The sequence below is a fragment of the Solanum stenotomum genome, chromosome 9 (assembly GCF_019186545.1).
Source record: "Solanum stenotomum isolate F172 chromosome 9, ASM1918654v1, whole genome shotgun sequence".
Classification (NCBI taxonomy): Eukaryota; Viridiplantae; Streptophyta; class Magnoliopsida; order Solanales; family Solanaceae; genus Solanum; species Solanum stenotomum.
The window spans coordinates 37,069,675-37,094,129 of record NC_064290.1 but is presented as its reverse complement, the minus strand read 5'-3'; the positions used below and the strand labels follow the sequence as shown (position 1 = coordinate 37,094,129).

At 37.4% G+C, this 24,455-nt stretch overlaps 2 protein-coding genes across 2 annotated transcripts; one reads left to right on the top strand and one right to left on the bottom strand.

Annotated features, from left to right (window-relative positions):
• The first annotated feature begins 16,912 nt into the window (after nt 1-16,912).
• LOC125876422 (rop guanine nucleotide exchange factor 12-like) lies at nt 16,913-18,923 on the top strand. Its single transcript, XM_049557605.1, has 7 exons — nt 16,913-17,166; nt 17,245-17,361; nt 17,441-17,595; nt 17,662-17,736; nt 17,821-18,087; nt 18,171-18,491; nt 18,582-18,923. Exons 1-7 carry the CDS (start codon nt 16,926-16,928, stop codon nt 18,897-18,899), a joined length of 1,494 nt encoding a protein of 497 aa, XP_049413562.1. The 5' UTR covers nt 16,913-16,925; the 3' UTR covers nt 18,900-18,923.
• Nucleotides 18,924-19,121: 198 nt separating this feature from the next.
• On the bottom strand, nt 19,122-23,633 carry LOC125876421 (aspartate aminotransferase, cytoplasmic). The gene is made up of 12 exons (XM_049557604.1): nt 23,391-23,633; nt 23,092-23,163; nt 22,758-22,819; nt 22,588-22,671; nt 21,809-21,908; nt 21,603-21,723; nt 21,170-21,333; nt 20,893-21,030; nt 20,278-20,399; nt 20,092-20,186; nt 19,822-19,942; nt 19,122-19,378 (listed from the first exon to the last, which is right to left on the bottom strand). The coding sequence occupies exons 1-12, from the start codon at nt 23,445-23,447 to the stop codon at nt 19,294-19,296; spliced, it is 1,221 nt and encodes a 406-aa protein (XP_049413561.1). The 5' UTR covers nt 23,448-23,633; the 3' UTR covers nt 19,122-19,293.
• Between the last annotated feature and the right edge of the window lie 822 nt (nt 23,634-24,455).

Here is a 24,455-nt window from a genome sequence, read left to right as displayed (position 1 = left end):
GTGTTGGCTTGTTTTGAACAGAGGAAGAAATTAGTGTGAACGATAGTAATAGTAGCTAAGTTGGCCACCAAGATAATATTGGAAATCTGAACGATGTGAATGACCCGATTCAATTGGGTGGTGTTGGCGCGATACGTCTACCTCCTGTTGAGGGGAATGTTGTCTTTTATGTCACTAGCACAATACTGCTGCTCCTACAAATGAAGGGACTATATGGACGGGTGGCCCATGATGATCCACATGAGCATATTTGGAATTTCGTGGATGTATGTGGTCCATTCATATTCAAGAACATATTACAAGAATCAGTACATCTTCGGTTGTTCCCATTCTCTTTGTTGGGTGAAGCTACCAAATGGTTAGCTGATCTACCTAGGAACTCCATCACCAATTGGGATGAGCTTACAGTAGCGTTATTCGTAAGGTTCTTTCTCCCGTCAAAGATGATGACACTCAGAGATAGTATTCAAGGTTTCAAACTCTTGAAAGTAAGTTGAACCAATCCATGAGACGTGGCTGAGATTTCAGAAGTTGGTACTTCAATGCCCGACTCATAGACTGTCAAACAACGTGTTGTTACAATACTTCTATAGGAGTCTTGACTCGGTGAACAAAGGTGTTGCTGATTAATTTGTTCCCGGGGTATAATGCAACAACCTTATGAGATAGCATCCCATCTTCTCAATAGCATGACCAAGATAAACAGAGCATGGTATACTCGCGAGGATCAAGTGTCTCCTCTCACCTTTAGAATGACAAAAGAGAGTATCGAGAAGGATCAAGAGAGAGACCGAAACATGGCCAAAATGATGACCCAGCTGGATATCTTGTCGAAAAATGTGATGGGTAGTGGGTTGAAAAGTGTAAATATTGTTGGTATTGGTGGAGAGAACCTAAATGAAGGGCGCTTTGAGTCGTTGTATAATGAGGAAGTGAACTTCCTTACAAATCAAGGAGGAGGGTTTTGTCTAAATTATCCAAGGCCGAGTGGAAATCCAGGTTGGAATAGAGATAATGGATGGAGAAACCATGACAGAGAATGGCGTGACTGTAATGCTACTTGGAAGGAAAAGGATGGTGACAAGGAAAGATATGTCCCACCTCATGAATGCCAAAAGCCTAAAGAGTAAAGAGCTGACCCGTAGAACTTCCATGCGGAAGATATGCTGGCACACATTCTCAATAAGGTAGAAGGGTCGAACAAAGTGTTGAAAGAGATAAAGGAAGATGTCTCAACTCTCAATCAGACAACGGTGACTTCTCACTCAGTCTCTATTAAACACCTGGAGACACAAATGGGTCAAATCTCAACTCATTTGAATCCAAGGCCAAAAGGAGGGTTGCCTAGTGACACAATGCCCAACCCTAAAAATGAAGTTTGAATTGGTATCTTCGTCGTGCCACGACGTTAAATAAGGCTCTTCTTAGGAGGCAACCCAAGTTTTTTATGCTTTTAAATTTTTCTTTTGAATAACGGGTGTTGATTTTGCATGCTGAAAAGAGGAAAGTGTTAGAAATAGAATAGTAGGCGAGCTAAAAGTCCAATCGGCGACACGCCAAACAGGTCGGTGTGCTCGATTTGGACCGCCATTTGAACCACTAAGCCTGATGGGGTATTATGTAAAACTCAACGAGCCAAAAGCTTAGTCAACAACTCACTGAACAGGTCGGTATGCCCGACTTTACCTGTCGTTTGAATCCCCAAATTATTGGGAGTTCTATTTAACTCGACGAGACAAAATACCATTCGGCGCATCGCCGAGTGGGTTGGCAACGCGACTTACTTCTCCGACTAGCGCGCGAATTCTAAGATTTTAATAGGGCCAAACGGTTTTAAATTCAAAAATCCTTCTCTCTCTCATCTTTTCAATTCCCGTACTCTCACACCGGTTTTAGATTTTTCGTACTCTTGCATTTTTACTCTCGTTTCATTTCAAATCTTTGCTCGGGGTGGATTTTGGGGATTATTTGCTTCCTAGCATTTCAAATCCGTTGGTATTAAAGGTTGATTTTGCAAACCCCAAATTAAATAGTTTGTTGAAATCAAATGCATTTGTTGTTTTGTGGTTGATATTGTTGTGTGTTTTGTGTTTTATTGATCGTTGATAAGTGGTTTGCTAGTTCATAAGTGAAGTCGTAATTAATTGGCCTTAAATCATAAATTCCCATGTCGTTACTTGTTAGTATCGAGTTTAATTTATTGGGTTGTGTTTTAAATGTTATGGGTCTAGCAGGGTGAAGTCTGAGTCTCCCCTATTTGTGCTAATTGTTGAATTTAGCCCGATGATAGACCAGTTAACGTTATTCTTAAGAGCAAAGACATCAATTGGCTAATTTTGGCTAAATCGAGGGAAGTCTGAGTACCCCGGGAGCATGGGTCATATGGGTCTGTTGTTAGTTGCATGTCTTTGGTGTTTAATTTTGATTTCATGGGTTGCGAGCTTGATTTTAAATATGGGGTGAAAAATTGGCGTGTTGGGCCATTTGAAGAGCTGGGTCGAGCTCGCCGAAGGGTTCGATGGTTCACCAAACGTCCCCTAGATCACCTTTTATTTCGCTAAATGTTGAGGTTGTGTTCTGTAACTTATGGCGATACGCCTGTGCTCGTCGGGTTGACTCTATAACTTTCGGCGAGCTACTTCTAGTTCGTCGATTGGTGTCGGCAATCTGCCAAATGGCCCAAGACATAGCCGACCAGCTTTGATTTTTCAAATTTTTTGTTCTGGAAATTTTGGCGAGCCTGACCGGGCTCGCCAAAGTGGTTCGACGACTAGCCAATCAATTAGGCAAGTCTTCCTGCAACAATTTTTTTGAAATTTCTCTAACGTTTTTCACATGGTTTTGCAGGCATGGCTAGACCCAAAGTAGCTAGTAGAGACATACCACCTCGAAAGCGGGCACGTGGGATCACTATTGATGAGAAAACATCTGCTTTCGGGGCAAAGTCTACCAAACTTCCTCCGAAAGGAGGTACAGGAACGAGAAAGGCACCCATCGATGTTACACCTGTAGAGGAGAGCTCCAACAGTGAGGGGGCTTACGCCACCCACCTCACCACCTCAGGTAGTAAGGATGGGTCACAGAGTGACTCTCAGGCTTCTATCTCTGAGCATGAGGATGATCAGTTGCTACAGGCCAAGAGAGCGGAGTTACGCTCAAAAGTGATGAATGATCCATCTAGGATCCCAGTGCCTCATCCTCCTCCAGTTGCATAGACAGTAGTCACGGCACCACCAATTCAGGTCCTCCTCCCCGGTCACTAAACCGACTAAAGGTCGAGAGTTTGACGACCATTCTAGAAGAAAAGAGGTTATCAATCGACGATGTGGTAGACAGGTATCCAGAAGTGTGTAACACTATCAAGTTCCACAAGTTTGAGATATTTACAAAACCCCAGGGCTCCTACATTCCTACTTTGGTCCGAGAGTTCTATTCAGCCTACGGTGAGGTAGTGCCAAAGGGGAAGAAAAAGGCAAGTGCCTTCAAACCGGTGGACTTCGTGGTAGTTCAGGGAAAGAAAGTGAAATGGTGTTGCTCAAACATAAATGCGGTACTAGGATGCTCCTTGGATATTATGCATGACTTCATTGACCTGGTATAAAAGAAAACTTTGGAGGATCTAAAGGGTTGGCTGACACCCCTTCTCTCTGATGTCACCCCGAGGTGGATAGAGGCAGGTGCACCCATAGAGAAGAAGGAACTGAATGTCGCTACCAGATGTTGGTTCGGGTTCATCAGTAGCACTATTATGCCATCTCACAACGAGTCCATCCTCCGCCACCTGAAGGCAGCTTGCCTTGGTCCATTATTGCTAGGAAGAGGCTAAATTTGGGTTTGTTGATTGAGCAGGAGATGGCCATGAAGGCCAAATAGTGCCAGACCTCACTTCCTTTCCCTGTGCTGATTACTGAGTTGTGCAGACGGGCCCGTGTTCCTAGAGATGAGAAGACGGATGTGGAGGTGACACCCACCTCTTCTACTGACATTCGGTGTATTAAGGCCGAGTACTTACGGGATGAGGCTGACAGGAGAAGTGTAGCACCGGTGGATACATCCCTGGAGGTTGATGTTGATATGTTGCTAACAGAGGCAATCATGCCCCCTCAGGATAATGGTCCCTCAGGTACTTCTGGACCTTTTTTTCTGGTGCTCCTAGTTCATGTACTGCACTCCCTCCTACTACTTTTTCTACTGTTGTTGCTTCCCGACCCCCTATCACTCAGGCCATATTGTACAAGATGGGGCATCTGGATCATTCAGTCGATGTGTGTGCCCCCCGGGTTGAGGGTTGGCACTAGATGCCCTTACTGTTAGAGTCGCAGCCTGTGAGCAGACCCGAGGTGCTACAAATGAGGTGACGACCTTGAAGGTCGATATTACTAGGTTAAGGAAGGATGTGGACCATCTGAAGTCCACTGATTTTACTATGATGTTTGAGACGGTGGAGGCTCCCGACATGTCGAGCACTGATATTCCAGCCAGTTCTGAGGTCCCTTCGACTCCTACGACCGGAGATAATACAGGGCTGATGATGCAACTACCGAGTCTAAGGCTGAGACAGATGAGGAGAAGCTTGGTGTGATAGATGAGACTGTCTACGATGATTTGGTGGACCTAGAGGGTGCCATGGTGGAGATAGCTATGCAGGCCTCATTGAGGGGCACATCTATGGTGGGCTCTAGTAGAGCCAAGGATGATGAGACATCGGGCACTGATGACTAGACAGAGGGAGTGATTGATATGCAGACTTCACCCCAGGATTAGCCTGATATGCAGACTTCACCCAGGCTTAGCCTACCCATAGACAACCTGCTCAAGGCATTAGCAATAACATTAGCCTTACCTGGGTGATAAAGAATACTCATGTCATAATCGTTGAGTAATTCTAACCACCTCCTTTGTCTGAGATTAAACTCTTTCTGAGTAAACACATACTGAAGACTCTTGTGATTAGTGAACACATCCACATGAACACCATAAAGATAATGGCGCCATAATTTCAAAGAAAATACCACGGCAGCCAACTCTAGATCATGGGTTGGGTAGTTCTTCTCAAGAACTTTCAACTATCTCGAGGCATAAGCTATAACTTTGTCATTCTGCATTAACACACAGCCCAAACCAACTCTAGACGCATCACAATAAATAACAAAGTCTTGTGTGCCTTCTGGGAAAGTCAATACTAGGGCAGTAGTCAACCTCTTTTTCTATTCCTGAAAACTTTTCTAACAAGCTTCAGACCATTGAAATTTCACTATTTTCTGAGTTAACTTAGTCAAAGAGGATGAAATAGATGAGAACCCCTCTATGAACCTTCAATAATAGCCAGCCAAACCTAAGAAACTCATAATATCAATTACAGATATGGGTCTAGGCCAATTCTGCACTACCTCTATTTTCTGAGTATCAACTTTAATTCCCTCTCCAGAAACAATAGGGCCTAAGAATGCCATAGACTCAAGCCAAAACTCACACTTAGAGAACTTGGCATACAACTCCCTATCTTTTATAGTTTGGAGAACTATTCTGGGTTGGCTAGCATGATCGTCCTCATTCCTCGAATAGATTAGTATGTCATCAATGAACACGATAACAAACATATCTAAATAAGGCTTGAAAACTCTATTCATAAGGTCCATGAATGTTGCAGGTGCATTGGTCAAACCAAAGAACATAACTAGGAACTCATAATGACCATAACGGGTCCTGAATGCTGTCTTTGGAATATCACATTCCCTTACCCTCAACTAATAGTAGCCTGATCTGAGATATGTCTTGGAAAAACAAGTAGCACCCTGAAGTTGATCGAAAAGATCATCAATTCTCGGAAGAAGATACTTATACTTAATAGTAACCTTGTTCAACTGGCGGTAATTTATACACATCCTAAGGGAACCATCCTTCTTTCTCTCAAACAAGACCAAAGCGCCCCAAGATGAGACACGTGGTCGAATAAAACCCTTATCAAGGAGATCTTTCAACTGCTCCTTCAACTCTTTTAACTCAGCTGGTGCCATTCTATATGGCGGAATAGATATAGAATGAGTATCTGGAAGAATGTCTATATCGAAGTCTATTTCTCTCTCAAGAGGGACTCCGGGAAGATCATCTAGAAAGACTTCAGGAAACTCATATACTACTGAAACTGACTGAATAGAAGGTATCTCAACACTAGAGTCATTAACTCGGACTAAGTGATAGACACACCCCTTGGAAACTAACTTCCTTTCCTTAAGGTACGAAATAAAACGACCCTTAGGCACTACTGAACTGCTTTTCCACTCTAAGACTAGTTCATTTGGAAACTGAAACTTGACAACTCGAGTTCTACAATCAACTGAGGCATAACAAGCATGAAGCCAGTCCATTCCAAGAATGACATCAAAATCTACCATGTCTAACTCAACTAAATCAGTCATGGTACTCTTGTGATTGACGAAAATGGGACAATCATAATAGAGTCTCTCTGCTAGAATAAACCCACCAACAGGTGTAGAAACACTGAAGGGCTCACTAATTTGCACAAAAGAATATTAAAATTCATCTCAACATACGGAGTTACAAAAGATAAACTCGCTCATGGATCTAGCAAAGCATAAACATTAAAGTTAAGAACTTGGATCATACTAGCGACAACATCTGGCGAATCCTCTTTCTCTTGGCCACTAGTGATAGCATATAGGCGTTTTGATCCTCCGCCAGCACTTGAAGTAGTTCATCTAGGTGCAGCTGTCTCGTGGAGCAACTGAAGAAGACTGGGCTTTATTGCCCCCCATTACCATTACCCTTCTTGTTCTTTGGACATTCTCGCATGAAATGACCATTCTGGCCACACTTGAAACAACCAATGGAGCCATCACGACACGCCCCTGAGTGATTCCTACCACACTTAGCACATGCAGGAGGCTTACTACCCCCTTGTGCCATACTACCCAGAGAATAGGCAGGTTTGGCTCTGAAATTCTGACTATTGTACTCACTTTTGCTCTTTGGAGCAGGTGCACTAGCAGATTATGTAACAGGTCCCTTCAATTTTTGTTGGAAAGATGACCGGTTGGCATTACTCTTCTGCTGCCCGGACTCATTCCCTGTCTTAGCTCTCTTATTCTTAAACTCTTCTCTATCCCTAAGTTTGTCCTCCTCAACTTGTTGCACATGGATCATTAGCCTTGCTACGTCCATATCCCCTATCAGCATAGCTGTCTTGCCTTCCTTACTTGACAGACGAGACAACCCAACAACAAATAAACTCATTCTGCTCCTCATGTCAACAACCATCTCCAGAGCATAGCGGGAAAGTTGTGTGAACTTCAGACTGTACTCATAAATGCTTAAAGAATCCTGCTTAAGAGTTAGAAACTCTCGTATCTTTGCTTCTCTCAGTTCTCAAGGGAAGAAATGACCCAAGAAGGCCTCCACAAAGTAGTTTGAACTCGTAGGTAGTTCTCCCTCAGCTCGGTTCTTCTTCCATTGGTCGAACCATATCCTAGCGACACCCTTCATTCGGTATGCAACTAGTTCCACCCTCTCAATATCAGCAACATGCATGATTTCGAAAACTATCTAAAGCTCTTTAACAAAATTCTTTGGATCCTTAGTAACACTAAAACCTGTGAAGCTCGGAGGATTCATCCTAAAGAACTCGTGGATCCTCGAAGTATCAGCCACTTCCTATCGATTTCCCCTTTATTGCCCAGCTTGGTTGGTCACAACGTGGCTCAGCATCCGGATAGTCTCATTGGGGTTGCACTTCTGGTGCATTACGTACCCCTTGTTCCTGTCGTTCAACATTCCTTCTAGCCGGACGACCTCAGACAGCTCTTCGTGGAGGCATGATCTTAAAATACACGCGCAAGCACGAGTTAGAATAAACTTTTTAGAGATCAAACTCTAACGCACGAAATGAGTGTGAAAGAAGTGAGAAAATTTCCCAAGTGTTGCAGCCTCCTAATTATAGATGTGGCGCGCTTCACACCGATAACTAGGACTCTACAGACACGACTTCATAGACTCCCTAGGACTCTTGAATTCTGTGCTTTGATACCAAGTTTGTCACGCTCGAGCCTACACCCTGGGTGGGACTGGCACTCGAGAACCATTGTTAGCCCTAAGCGAACCCTTGGCCTGGCATACTTACTCAGCGGAAGACTTAACTCATGAAGAAAAATACATTTAAAAGTAAGCTGAACTGCTCAATAAACACTTAGAATGTATCAAGACAGCATTCACTGGCCAATAGTGGCAACTCAAGTCTCAACCATTAAAACAGGAAATAGAAAACTCAAGAACTAACATCTGATTGTCTATGAAGCCTCTAAACAACTGAGATGGAAGTCGGGACAAGACCCACAAAATCCTAATTAACTAAAACTACTAAAAAGCAATAAAAGGGATCCTCCGAAAGTAAGGAGGCTCACCAACAAACTTTGGAGCTCAACTAGAATCAACAATGCACTGGATGTTGATCATGGTTACCTGTATTTGTATCATTAAAAGATGAAGGCCAAATGACATCAGTACATTGAATGTACGAGCATGCGAGGGGACTACTAAACAAGACATAAGCTTGAACGGAACTGAAAGAACATACATGGGCTCAACTTAACTCATTTCAATATAAAATAATAATATGAATGCAATATAAAAAAAAAAAAGCTTTTAAAACATGGATAATACTCTGTGTATTTAGAAATACAATAGTAACTCTATATGTATGCAAAGATACAATAAAAATCTGGATGTATACAAAAATACAAGATACTTCTGTGTATATAAGAATACAAAATACTTCTGTGGGAGTTTCTCTAACCGACAACCATCACTTAAGAGCTATTGTGATGATACAACATTTTTCGTCACGCTGCTAGGGTCGTCCTATACCTTGCCGAGGGTATAGAACCTGACTACTAAGTTATGCTAAAAAGCACTAAGGAATCATCTAAAAAGTATGACCCTTTTCTACCCATAGTGGCTACATGGTTTATGGGGATTGGGAGTTGTCTGCACTCTCCCCCATATCGATGCTCAATACTATTTCAAAAATATACTAGCTCAATATTTTTAAAAACATAACTCTGTGGTTTGAGATAATTGCTCAAAACTTAGCTCAAAGGCTCTTTTGGAAATTAAAGTTTCCTCTCTTGCTTAATTGTAAAAGCATTTACTCTTTACTGAAAAACTAGCTCAAAGGCTCTTTTGGAAATCAAAGTTTTCTCTCTTGTTTTAAATGTGAAAACATTTTAAACTCTTTGGGAATACATAGTCCCGATATACTCTTTGGAAGAAATGAACTTCAAACTTGACTCTTTACTCAACTCAAAACTCAAGTCTTAAAACAAACTTAAAACGTTTGTAAAAGACTTTTGGAAAACTCTATGAACTTATCTTGACTTGGCTCTTAACTTCTCTTGGCTTGACTCTTAACTGATCCTTGAATTGAATTATGGATTCAAGGATTGTGATTTGTGATAGGAAATATCTCATGATGTTTAGGAGTGTTTTTAGATAGTTAAACATGAGAAAAGATCAAGAAATCAGTGTCTGGAAGCAAGTCCGTGATGCGGAGATGCATTTAAATATTTGGTCATGAAATAAATTTTGAGGCAGAACGATCTGTGATCACTCCGCGATGTGGAGGAAAATTCTGGGAAAAGGTGGGGCAAGGCCGCGACGTGGACTTGGACTCCAGTTTGACCCGACTTTTTCCTTCTTCATTTTCTAACCCCTAATTCACCTAAACTCGATTCTTTTTCTCAAATTCCCTTTAGATTCAGATACCCAGCACATGTACATAAGAATCTAACTCAAAATAACTCTAACAATCGACCTTAAACTCTCAAGAACTCCTTAATCTCATCCCAAATTCAAGAATGAAAGCAATTCAAGAATACAACTCAAGAACATCAAAGTCTCAATCTTTTAGAACGAAAATCATATTGAAATAAAGATGTTTGGCGCATGGGTGAACGAACCCAACGCTATGTGAACTCATACCTTGTAGGGATCACCCCTTGACGAAATCCACAAGCAATTCAACAAGAACTTGACGATTTCCTTGCTTCTCCTTCTCTTTCTCCTCTTCTTTTTCTCTTCTCTCAAAACCCTAACTTGTTTTTCAAAAGTGTAAACTGAACCCAATCAATTTAAATCCCAACTTAATTACCAAAAACGAAATTAATTAATTGGGCGGTGAAAAGACCATAATGCCCTTCTAAAATCCGGTTTTGACTTTCCTTAACTAGACAAGCCAACTTCAAATGGGAATATCTCACTCATACAAACTTGGAATTGAGTAAACTCGGCGGCGTTGGAAATATAATTCCAAGATATTTCCTACGGTATCTGGAAGAACACCTAACTCATCCTGATCTAGGAGTTATGGTCGTTTGAATTTGACCCAAAACTCAAACTTAACATAATCTGACCAATTTTCCAGATTTTCATTTTTTCCAAAAATGACTCTTTCTAATTCTAGCTCTTTATATTTACGAGGTGTTACATAAAGCGTGTGAAAGGAGTAAAAGAAATGGGGTATCCGGTGATTCATGTTTAGTTGAATAATGGGGTGGATTATGAACATGTTTAATGTGAAAGAGAAGGAGAAGAAATGATTTTCAAGCCATACTTCATGAAGGTAGAAGCCACTAAGCCTAAATGATCATACCTTTACACTCAGCCCCATTACAATCCCTAAAAGACCCTTGTGATCTTGAGTAAGTTGAAATGAATAGTGATTGGAAAATAAGGGCAAGCCTATGGTTGGAGTCACACATGTGTTCATGTTCATGAACGTGAGAGTTGTATGTGATTTCGGGACCTTAAATTGTTGTGAAGTTTTGTGTGAATATGGAATCATTTTTTATTGTGAGGACATTTGAGTACCTTTGTTGAGCTTGAACTTGCATTTGAAGCAAGCATTGTGAGCTTGATTATACTTAATAATGGTGAGTCACAATTTGAATATTTGAGTGCACAATTGAGCATTGTATGTGTAGTTTGAACCTTTTGTGTGCATTTATGTTGAGTCTTAAGTAGCACTGTTTGTAGACATCCTTGTTGAACCAATGATCTTGGGTTTACTTGAGGACAAGCAAAAGTTTAAGTTGGGGGTGTTGATGAGTCCGAGATTTCAAATCATTTAGGGCTTTATTTTGATAGTTTAGGTGTCCTCAAATTCCTAATTTATGCTCTAAACTAATGTTAAAGTGTTGATTTGCAGTTATGAAGGCGAAGGAGCAAGGCAAGGACACTACCAGGCAAAAAGGAGAAAACAAGCTGAAGAAGTGAAGAAAAGCAATCCTGGTGATCGCCAAGACTGCTCGGCGAACCACCGAGTGGCTCTTTAGCTAGCCCAAAGTTCCAGCATGCCAGCCTTAGGGAGGAACCGACTTGGCGACAGAAATGGGCAGTCGGCGGATCGTCGAATGACTCCACGATAGCAACCTTGATCGCCTAAAGTCACATAACCCTGAAGAAAAATGCCCAATACAAACAAAAGATGAATTGGAGTGAAGGGCGGATCGCTAACTGGGTTGGTGAGTGCGACTTACTTCGCCCAATGGCCTTTCAGGCCAAAAATTGTGAAACTATAAATTGAAATTTAAATAGAGGAAAAAGGGTCTTCCCTGAGTACCCACAGTTCTGATTCCAGAGTTTTGAAGAATTTTAGTTTTCTTTGAAGCTTTTAAGATAAAATTTTGAGGAATTGCAATTGGGTTTTCGAATTTATTCAATTTTGGAGCATTGTAGAGACGTGGAAAATTTTACCCAAATCATGGCTACTAAAGTTGGTAATTGTTTCTCTCTTTTTATGATGTGTAGCTAAATCCTCAATTCTTGGGGTGTGATCATGTGATTATTGGCTTAATTAGATTATGGGTATTGTTATTTAATGATTTAATTTTTGTTTTAATGTGGGTTTGATCAAAGGTGAGTAGTAATTCATGAATTGTAGTTGCAAATATAATGTTAGCTTAGTTTTTTGGGCTTGCTCGAGAGAGAGGTTCTAAAACCAAGGTTATCGATTGATGATTGTAGTGTGTGGATTGTTATGGGTTCAGCTCAAGAGAGTGAATCTGAACTCGCTCCTACCTATCTAGCTCAAGAGAGTAGATAAATTAAGGTTTTGGGTTGTTTTGTAATGCTAAGCTTGTCGAGGTTCGAGAGAACTCGCCTGAACAGTAATAGTTGTTCGAGAAAAAACTATTACACCTATAGTCTAGCCTACGTACAGCGATTCAAAAAATTATTAATAAACTTCAATTACCCATATAGCATAATTAGCCTATAATCGATCACATCCCTATAATTCCTCTTAATATTGTTGAAACGCCCTGTTTTCATAATTGTTTCAATTGATTATTGACAAACCAATCCCTCTTATCTGACATTTGTTATCACCCCTTTCAATTTAACTAAATGTTTACGATAATTTCTATTCCTATCGCCAATTAGATTACATTTGTAACTTTGTAACTGAATTTGAACTTGTACTGCTCCCTGTGGATTTGACCCCAACCTTTCATTGGATTTTATACTAGATTACAATCACCCACACCTAGAATTGGATGAGGTGTGGTTGAGGTTCATCAGTGTGCCACCTAATGAAAAGTATTATTTAATTATCTTAAATGGTAGTCCATTAAAGAAGTGGCTAAAATTGGACTCAAAGGTGGATGGGGAGAGTATTTGGGAGCCAATAGGTGGATAGGGGTAGTTGTGTACCATTTTCAATACTTCGAGGGTATTTTAGGTCCTTTTCTGATGAAAATTTTAAAAAATCCCTACTTTACGCGATGTATTAGTCGGATACATCACTTTACGCAATGTATTGGTTGAATACATCACTTTACGATACATCAAGACGTGCGTGATGTATCTAGACGTTGAGAAATGTATCCGAAACTGAGATACAATGTATCAGGACGTTTTGGAATGTATCCGAATTCCACCAAATTTAAGGTATTTTTGTAATTTAAAAAAAAAATAGTGATAAGATGATTACACTATGAGATTTGTGTAAAATCTAGTACGAATAAAAGGGTTGACTCCATTGTTGTCTTGTTTCTATTTATGGCAGTCATCCGACAAATAGACTCCCATCTCAAAATAAAAATATTGTTAGTTGTCCATTGAAGGGTTTCTCGGGCTTTGTGCTACATGTGAAAATTCAACCACATTCTATTAAAATGGATCAAGAACTATTATGTATTGTTTATTATTGTTTCCCTTATTTTCTCAAACCCCTTGAGAAAATTCAGGAAACTAAGAAACCTTTTTACACATTCATGATTCACATTTTAGACCAAAAAGGAGGGGGGTTTTTAATTTTCCATTTCTCACATAGCAAAAATATGTGTACAAAAGGCCTATTGCAAACACTAATTTAGGGGGTGTGCCAATAGTAAGTAATATTCAATGTTGAAAGGGTCTCAATTGAATCCCTTTCTTTAAAAACTATTCATTATAATTATAAAAGTATTTGTATATTTATTAATTGTTGAAGGGAAACTTGATCAGAGATTTTCTATGTATGTGGTTAGGGAATTGGAAGAAAAATGGCGAAGGAAGAAAATAAGTACCAAAAGTCGAGGTCTTTCAATTTTAGGAAGATACTTGAGTTTTCAAGTAGATTGGCACATAGCATTGGAGATCGGAGATTAGTAGTGATGACGATGATACCTACTCAATTATCTTTCAAGATCTTGTAAGCTCAAGTAAAGACCTTTGAAACTAAGACCGCAAAGAGAAGGTCATGAAAAGACTTAGAAAGCTTTTGGAAGAAGGCTTTGTATTGCTTGTGGAATGCTTACACTTTGTTAAATAATTTACAAATGAGAGGCCCTCTGTTTATACTACTTCTTAGGGGCCTAAGTATAAATAATATTTACTTTGCAAGTCCCTACAATATTTACACTTTAGTCCTATTTTAGAATTCTTTACATGTTCTAGGAAATTCTAAAGCTTTCTAAGATATTTTCTAAGGCATTATAGAGTCTTCAAAGGAAAGATCTAGGGAATTCTATAGTCTTCCACTAACCTCTCTCAATAACTCTAGATTCTTCCTCCTTATTTTTATGTCAAATTTGAAGGGCAAAGTGGCGGGTCATGACATAAGGGTCTAAAGCACATCAAGGGGGATGAAAACTGAAGTCCAAATAACTAAGTCATATATGAGGAAACCCTACCTTGTATCTCGTATGAGTGGGGTGTTAAGTTATAGGAGAACCCATGACAGATTTCACCTATGTGAGTATGAAAGTAGGCCGCTTTCTATGAGAATGAGTTTATTCTCAAAAAACACTTATGAAAACTGAGATAGCACAAGATTGTAATGTGTTGGCTATTAAAGCTTATGTCAACGCCTTGATTGTTTTATGTAAGAAATGATACTTTATTTTCCTTAAGCAGTCATAGTTAAAGTCTGAGACCATTACTGACTCTGGAGTAAAGGTTATTGTTTTACTAAGTGAAGGTTCAATGTAGAGCACACCTTCATTATGCATAATAGTCTACCTTCAACTAAATTGGTGAATTCTCTTATTTTAATATTAAAATGAGTGGAGAAATATTGGTATATATGCATTTCATTATTATGAATCATGGTTGACAGATGACGTGGAAGTTTTCAAATCCAATTGAAATAACCACAAGAATTTGACCCAAGACGACGACATTTGTAGAATCGACGTCCTCCAGTTTTAAGAGTTGTAGCTAGGGGTGTACATAGGTCGGTTTGGTTTGGTTTTTCATTAAAAAAAACCTAAACCAATTATGTCAGTTTATTAAATATAAAAACCAAATCAAACCACACAAAGTTAATTTTTTTGATTTTGGTTTTAGTCGGTTCTTTCGGGTTTTTTTTCGTTTTTTTGGTTTTTTCGATATTTTACAACTATACGGTGTTTGAAAAAAAGATCAAATATATTTTTACTTACCTGTGTGATACGCTAAACATAAGAAATGTTAAATGAATAGAAATTTTCGTAAAGACGGTAAAATTCACATGAGTATAAAATATTATTTTTAAAAAAATATCAACATTCATTATGTTAAATTAATAAGATTTAAGGATACAGTCAAACTGAATACAAAATGAAATATTTACAAAGTAAATTGTTAACTTCGAATTTGAAAAATTATAACAATATAATTGTTTCGATCTTAATACAAAAAAAAATATTTACAAATTTTACAAGCCCAAATTTGAAATAAAATACATAAACATTGAAAAGTATAAACTAACTAAAAATATATTAACAAAGTAGATTATACATAATATTTTTTATCTATAAATAAAATAAAATTATATATATATAATATTTACAAAATTTTACAAGCTCAAATTTAAAATAAAATATATAAACATTGAAAACTATGAACTAACTAAAAATATAATAACAAAGTAGATTATAAATAATATTTTTTATCTATAAATAAAATAAAATTATATATATATATATATATATATATTATGTCGGTTTGGTTTGAATTCGATTTGACTTTTTTCCTTTTAATACCAAGCCAAACCAAGAATGGTCATTTTTTTTTCAACCGCCAAACCACAAATCAGGTTTTTTTCGATTTGATTTAGTTCGTCGGTTCGGTTTGACTTTACGGTTTGACTTGTACACCCCTAATTGTAGCAATAAAATCTCTTGCCATAAATCCGCACTTACATGTACAGGATTGAAGTTCTTCATGAGAAGAAATCGAAGAACATACTGACAATTTTAACAAATCGAAGAAGATGAACATTGATCTTCTAAATAGGAAGACAATTGAAATAAAATTGGGGAAATTAAGTGTATATTGGGAACGAAGGGTTTAGGGTTGTTTTTATTAGATGGTTCTTTTTGTATTGGGGATGGTGGGTTTAGTAAGTATTGGGGCGGGTTTAGTAAGTATTGGGGAGGGTTTAGTTACAAATAGGTGGATAATGGGTGAGTTTAAAATTATATTAAATAATTAAATTACAACCAATGGTTGAGCGCCATGTAATTAAAATAATTATTTAATTATTTTAAATGGTAGTCCATTAAAGAAGTAGCTAAAATTGGACCCAAAGGTGGATGGGAAGAGTATTTGGGAGCCAATAGGTGGATGGGGGTAGTTGTGTACCATTTCCAATACTTCGAGGGTATTTTCGGCTCTTTTTCGTTGAAAGATTTACAAAAATCCCTACTTTACGCGATGTATTAGTCGGATACATCATCTTACGCGATGTATCAGTTGAATACATCACTTCACGATATATCGAGGCGTATGTGATGTATCAGGATGTTGAGAAATGTATCTGAAACCGAGATGTAATGTATCGGGACGTTTTGGGATGTATCTGGATTCCACCAAATTTAAGGGATTTTTGTAATTTGAAAAAAAAATAGTGATAACACTATGAAATTTGTGTAAAATCTAGTACGAGTAAAAGGGTTGACTCCAATGTTGTCTTTCTTCTATTTATGGCAGTCACCCGACAAATAGACTCCCATCTCAAAATAAAATATAGTTAGTTGTGGATTGTAGGGTTTCCCAGGCTTTGTGCTGCATGTGAAAAATCAACCACATTCTATTAAAACAAATCAAGAACTATTATGTGTTGTTTATTATTGTTTCCCTTATTTTCTCAAACCCCTTGAGAAAATTCAGGAGAATAAGAAACCTTTTACACATTCATGATTCTCATATTAGGGAAGGTTTTCTTAATTTTCCATTTCTCACCTTCTTTGAGGGCAAAAACATATTAATATTCAATGTTGAAAGGGTCTGAATTGAATCCCTTTGTTAAAAAATCATACATTATAAATAGGGATTTATATATTTATGAATTGTTGAAGGGAAACTTGTAGAAAGTATTATTACATCAAAGAGGACAGATCTTTTATTATTTCGTGATTAGATCTGGTAATTAGGGAATTGAAACAAAAATGGTGAAGGAAGAAAATAAGTATCAGAAGTCGAGGTCTTTCAATTTTAGGAAGATACTTGAGCTTCCAAGTAAATTGGCACATAGCATTGGAGGGGAGAGTAGTAGTGATGACGAAGAGGAGATCGGAGAAGGAGGAGGAGGAATAATACCTTTACAAAATCAACAGATAGATAGTACTGCTTTTGATCCATCACTTGTTTCAACCTTGACGACCAAGGTACCAAAAGCCAAACCTTCAGGTAATTCGTTCTTCACATTATTATCTATATTGATACACAACATGCATGCTTGAACTTGATGCAAATACATTTATCCAGACATGGAGTTGATGAAAGAAAGGTTTTCGAAGATGCTTTTAGGAGAGGATATGTCAGGAGGAGGCAAAGGTGTTTCATCAGCTCTCGCTTTATCAAATGCCATTACCAATCTAGCTGGTAATATAATATAATATAATATAATCGAAAACACACACAACTACTTTCTAACTCTTGATTCCAACATATGTTATTATAGCTTCTATTTTTGGAGAACAATCAAAATTGGAGCCCATGTCTCAAAAGAGAAAAGAGAGATGGAGAAAAGAAATCGACTGGCTTTTATCTGTGACAGATTACATTGTTGAGTTTGTCCCTGGACAACAAAAATCAAAAGATGGAACAAACATGGAGGTATGTATTTCACCATCTTAATTTTGAACATTCAAAGACTGAAATAACAATAAGCTGTTTTGACAGATAATGATTACTCAACAAAGAAAAGATCTGCTCATGAACATCCCTGCTCTAAAGAAGCTCGATGCAATGCTCATTGTGAGAACAACCCTACCCTATAGTGTTGTTATTTAAATAAATGAATCAGAATCAACTCTAATTCTACATAAATATATGAATCAGGATTGCTTAGATAATTTCAAAGACGCAAAAGAATTTTGGTATATCTCAAAAGATGCTGATGATTCTGAAAAAGGTGTCCAGAGAAGTGATAAGTGGTGGCTACCTACCATCAAGGTTCCACCCGAGGGCCTCTCAGATGAATCGAGAAGATGGCTACAATATCAGAAGGATTGTGTGAACCAAGTACTCAAAGCATCTATGGCGATTAATGCCCAAATACTAGCAGAAATGGAAGTCCCTGAAAACTACATCGACTCTCTCCCCAAGGTGAGAAGCATTCATTCACTCATTGAAGAGGGAAGAGACATTTTAATATACTATCTGAGACTTTTTTTTTTTGGTTTTTGTAGAATGGTAGATCAAGTCTTGGTGATTCAATCTACAAGAACATCACGGTTGAGTTTTTTGATCCAGAACAATTCCTTTCAACAATGGACATGTCATCGGAACACAAAGTTGTTAACTTGAAAGACAGAATTGAAGCATCTATTGTGATTTGGAAGAGAAAGATGCACCAAAAAGATGCAAAATCTTCGTGGGTTCCAGCTGTGAGTTTGGAGAAGAGGGAGCTGTTTGAAGAGAGAGCAGAGACTATCTTACTCTTGATAAAACACAGATTTCCTGAAATCCCTCAATCTTCCCTTGAGATAAGTAAAATTCAATATAACAGAGTAAGTAGTAGTAGTAGTATCATACTCATTATGATAAATATTGATTGAACATGTTATCAAGTGTGTGTTCCTTCACCTTTCTGACTGTAGGATGTGGGACATTCTGTTCTAGAGAGCTATTCAAGAGTACTGGAGAGTCTAGCCAACACAGTTACATCACGCATCGAGGATGTCCTATACGCAGATTCTGTCGCACAAGATCCATCACTTGCAATAGCAAAGTGGAACCGTTCAGCTGATTCATCACCTCAAAAACCACAAAGTGTTGTGTCCACTCCTAAACAAGAGTCGGATTGTACAGCAGAAACACCTACCTCAATGACTTTATTTGACTTCATGGGCTGGAATATGGAACAAGGAGAGGCAGACATAAATAAGACTAACTTGGAGGCTCTTCCCCAAACATGAGAAAAAACCATAAACACAAGAAGAAAGAGATCCATTTTTGGACAAAACGCTTCATGTTCATCTTGTAAATCAGCATAACTCACTTCATAGTTTTAAGTAGAAATCATTCACAATAGCGAGCAACCTAGGATTATTTTATTTTTTTCCAAGTATGTGATGATACTTGTTGATGTCCAATATTTCTAATTCATCAATCAACCAACATGTGCGAGAAAATAAGAATTCATAACATTTCGCCTTAGCAGAAGACATCATCAAATTCCTTTAGAATGAAATTTCCAAATATAAAGTATGTCTACATAGACACATTCGTCTTATTTAAGATCAAAGGATAAGGAGGCGATCATGGAAAGTAGATTCAATATTAATAAAACTGCTCTTGAATGCAACTAATCTAGGCCGCCCTAGTAACAGCAGCATGCATGGCATCAGCAAGATGAGGAACTGTCCGAGAACTAAGACCTGCCATGCTAATTCTCCTGCAAATGAGAAAGGAGACAATGATTTTCCTCTTTTAAAAATTTCAAGGAGAAAAATGTCACTAGTAATGAGCATCTTTTTTAACCAAATCCAACTTCAACAAAGATGTTTCAAACTCATACCAGAGAAGTGAATATGACATGGATTGAATGTAATGCTTTTAGAAAAACGGTGTAATTAGGAACGAGGGGAAGAAAAACAGTAGCAGCAATCTCTTCGGTAAAGTTAAGTACTGATATGGATGACAGAGCTGAACTTTCTTATACTTATTTTCCAAACTGAAACTTTCAGTTCGAAATTTCTCCTTTCTAAAGAATTCAAGCAGAAACAATCAACAATAAGCACTTCTAAGTTCGAAGTCATTAAGTTTCTATTGACAAAAGAGTGATCCACCGTAACAAACTAAAGAATGAAACCACTATCAACAGTCGGGTGTCCTTACCCATCAGATGTCATGTAAATGTGATACTCTCTAGTCATGAACAAGACTTGCTCAACATTCAATCCTGTGAACGTAAACATCCCAATTTGCTTGATGATATGACTCCAATCACCTGGAGTACCTGCAAAACAGAATTAAACTTGCATTAAATACTAAACGGAACAATTACATGTGTTTTCTCCAGAAAAAGTTCTCATAGCAGTACCAGTCACACCAATCAGACAGACACAGCAAGCCTCACTAGAAAGAACAAATCAGAAAATCAGATACCTCGAGCTTGCATGGCATCATAGAGTTGCTGGCGCATGCTAATAATTCGCTCGGCCATTGCTTTCAGCTCAACTGTCCACTCGTCATACATTTGTCTATTACCAATAGATAACAACGGCGTCAAAATGTAGAAGCTATATACTATCTACTGACGAGCAAAAAGAATATTGTAATAGCTGCACAAACCTGTCCTTGAGTATAGTGGCAACAATAGACGCACCATGAATCGGTGGATTTGAGTACATTGGCCTTATAACCATCTTTAGCTGGCTTTCGACTTTGCTTGCAACATTGCTATCTTTGCAAACCTACAACAAAAAATTATATTAGTCTTGTTCAGCTTTTACTGTCTATAGCTAAAACACAAAGAGAATGACCGTTTTTCCTAAACATATTATTTACCAACCATTTCCACTCTGTCCAATTACAATCTAAGTGGACACAGAGGCCCTCAAAAAAAGCAATAGGGCAGAAAGAAGGAAGGACGAAAACATCATGGCCACAAGCAAAAAAAGAGAGAGGATAACCAAAATCACAGAATTGTATTGAGGCCGCAACACCAAGTAAACAAGTGCACATCTACCAAATAAAGCAGCCTTCAAATATTTTAAATCTGGCTGTGAATCTTTAGAGACTGTGTTCATTGTGCTGCAGAACTTTAAGCTTTTCAGGGAATACAACTTGAATAGTGTATTTAAAGAAAAACAGTATCTTTAAGACATAAATAGTATGATAATTCTTCAGCCCCCAATTGTATCACTTAATAAAAAGGGAAAGTAACTAAACTGACAAAGGACTTACAATGCTAAGGGCACCGACACGCTCTCCATACAGTCCCATGTTTTTGGCATAACTCTGAGCTGCAAGACATTCACCACCATCAGCCACAAACATGCGAACAGATTGTGCATCTGCATCTAGGTTCCCACTGGCAAAACCCTGCAATATCAAGAAATTATGTAATACAGTAGGGTCAGTTGAGCAGCCCATTAGTACATAGATTGTGGGCTTCAAAATATTTAGCAATCATTCTAAACGAAGTATCACTTGAATGTTAAAATCCCATCTTAAGCTTAACCTGATAAGCACTGTCAAAGAAAGGTAATAACCCCTTGGACCTCATCAACTTCCTGATTTTTTCCCACTGGTCAATTGTTGGATCAACACCAGTTGGGTTATGAGCACAAGCATGGAGAAGAACTATTGCACCAGAGGGTGCAGCCATAAGATTATCCAATAATCCTGCAGGGGTCATAATAAACCCACCTTTTAAGTATACTCAACACCAAAAGCAGGGGAAGCCACAGATAAGGTGATTATATCTATAGCAAAGAAAAGCAAAATTAAATAAATAAAAATCTTGTTATAGGTACACATAAAATATAGATCTATCCAAACACGACAAGGAGCAAGTCAACTAGTGTATAAAAAGAGCGAGTTCTTTTTCTTTTTTCTCTTTAGAGTTTGTTCTTATTTACAAGAGTACTTAAGAACATTGGTAACAGTGGTACCTTGAAAATCCAGGCCTCGTGTTGCTGGGTCATAGTAACGATAATATTTTACTGAGAGCCCAGCTAAAGTGAAAATCTTAGGATGGTTTCCCCATGTTGGCTGTGGTATATATATAGTATGCTGGAAACAAGACAATGGTAGAATGTTCATTCAAGTGTCATTTTGATTCAGACATATAAAGGGAAAGAGTGTAAGGAATACTTACTTCATGATAATGCCTGGCCAGAAACTCAGCACCAACCCTCAAAGAACCAGTGCCCGACAAGCACTGAACAGTGGTCACCCTATTCTCTTTAATGGCAGGGCTGTATCAGCAACAGAACAAATACATAAGCATAGATACATTTAAAAATATCTGCTGATGTCCTAACAAGTAAATTAATAACTCATAACTCAACTTAACAAGGAGTAATCGTGATAAAAGAAACAGAATTCTTGATATCACATTCACCATGCACAGATAATCAGTTCAAAACAAAGAGGAGGGAAAAATAAGTCTAGAACAATTTTCTTATGATGCAAGAACGTGATAATAAGATGAAATGCCAAATAAAGGTCATCAGTTCTCATCAAAATATCAAGCAAGACTGAAGGAAGAACTTTGAAGGTTCAGCAGCATTTCATTCCTCTTTAAGGAGATAATTGGTTCAGCTAGACAGGTCTAAATGGAATGGACATGGACAGTGATAATTCAGTAGCTAGCTTGGCATTGAAGCGTAGTTGTTGTTGTTGATAAGTGGTTCAGCAGCCTTTTACTATCAATAAGAAAAGGATGTACGCACGACATGTATAGATTATTATGTAAAGGAAATGGTGCTCAAGAAGATACTACCATAGTTTTCACCTTCCAAAATGCAAACGTGAAAAAGACATTAACTTACAGAATAAAAGTGATAAAAACAGATATGGATTTAGTCTCTCGTACTAGAAAATGCACCCATTTAAACTCAAGCAATATTTAGAAAGAGCGAAAAATCTTCAAACCTGTCAGCACCAAATATAAGCTTGGCACTCAATTTGTTAAAATCCGCAAGTCCAGTAATTGAGAGATATTCCTTCACTCGAGACCTACATTACATAGTAGGCTTAGATTAGAATGTTGGTTTCAAGTGATATCCCATAAGATAAAGTCTCTAATTTAGCAACCAACTCACGTGTCATTGACAAGCATTTGTTCAGCTCGTCTCACGACATTAAGAACAAGTGGTTTTCCTTCCTGTCATAGTTGTCATTAGAATAATGATTCTTCAAACTTTACAATAACAATTAGCTTTGGATTAAAGAACCAATCACTAGAAAAAAAAAAAAAACAGAGGTAGCAGCAAGAAAATATCTTTATTTGTATCATTGGAATGATGGAAACAAATATAATTGATTTAATTTTATTAATTAATTATACATAAGGGGAGGAAATGGAAAAAAGATTCATTGAATGAGCAAGTTGTATGTAGATTAAAGAAATAGGAAGGTAAAGAGTGAGTGAGAGACCTCAGTTCGATATGCGCCAACACCCAAATTCACTTTGACTGGGCTGCTATCTTTGTTATAAGCAACTGTTACCTGTATTATTGAATCAACATAAAATAAGATACACGCACAAACACATTCGGGAAATAAAAGAAAAACCTAGATCCATGCAATAGAATCGAAAACCACATAGCCATCAATCAAATCAAATGATCTCCAAGATCAAATCATCAACTGATTATTACTAATTTTTAAAGTTGGTCCTAAGTCTAACAACAAAAACAAAGAGGAGTTAGGAGTGGAAAGAGGTATATACCCACCCCTAAGATGGGATCTTCAGGAGCATGAACAACATGAGCAAACACAGAATCTGCCATTGGAGTTGGAATTTCAGAGAACAAGTTCAACGATGTTATGGAGATGAGTTCAGTACACCTTCTTTCTTTAATCTTTAATCTTTAATAATAAAAAAAAGGTATTGTTCGCTTCTTTGGGGGCTGCGTGGAATACGCCACCTGTATCTCTATCACACAGTGGGCGGTTCAAAACAAGGGACTCGGGACTGCGCCCACTACAAACTTTTCTTTCTTGCTCCATAGCATAATACAACTTCCTTTCTTTCTTTTTTAATTCTTTTCACTATGAAAAAAATACAGACTTTAATATAGTACTCCATTTAACATTATTTACTTTCAGTTTTAACTTTTACCTCACCGACATTTTTTTATGATTTATACTTCTAAAATCAATTTATTTTTAAATTTTGGTAAGAAATAAATTGTAGTATTTGCTAATTAATTTTGAAAAGTATTTTTACATAATAATTAATGTTTGATGAAGTTTTAAAAATGCTTCGAACGGCTTATTTAGACACACTTTTATTTTTAAAAAAAATTAGAAAAGTAATTCTTTTGGAGAAAAATAATTTTTATTTGACTATTCCACTTTAAAGATAATTACATTGTGTTTGACTAATTCATTTTGAAAAGTATTTTTGATAATTAAATTGTGTTTGACTTATTTTCCTAAAAAATACTTTTGAGCATCGAATTATGAAAAGTGCACGTTTACTTTTCATATTATTTTATAGAAAAATTATGTTAAATAACTATTATGAACTTAATTAAGTTTTTACCTCATTTAATTGAAACTAAAAAGTAAATATTAAAATTTTCAATCAATATGTTATAAAATTAATGTTAGAACAATATGAAGATGAAGACAATATAAACAGAGAGATTTTTATTATTATTCTTTCAAATATATTCAAATGTGTACAACATAATACTCAAGATCTTTATTTTATAGTGTTACATAGGAACATCCAAAAAAAGTCATAAACATTGCATTAATCCTTGAAAATGTAGAGAAGATTAAGAAATATG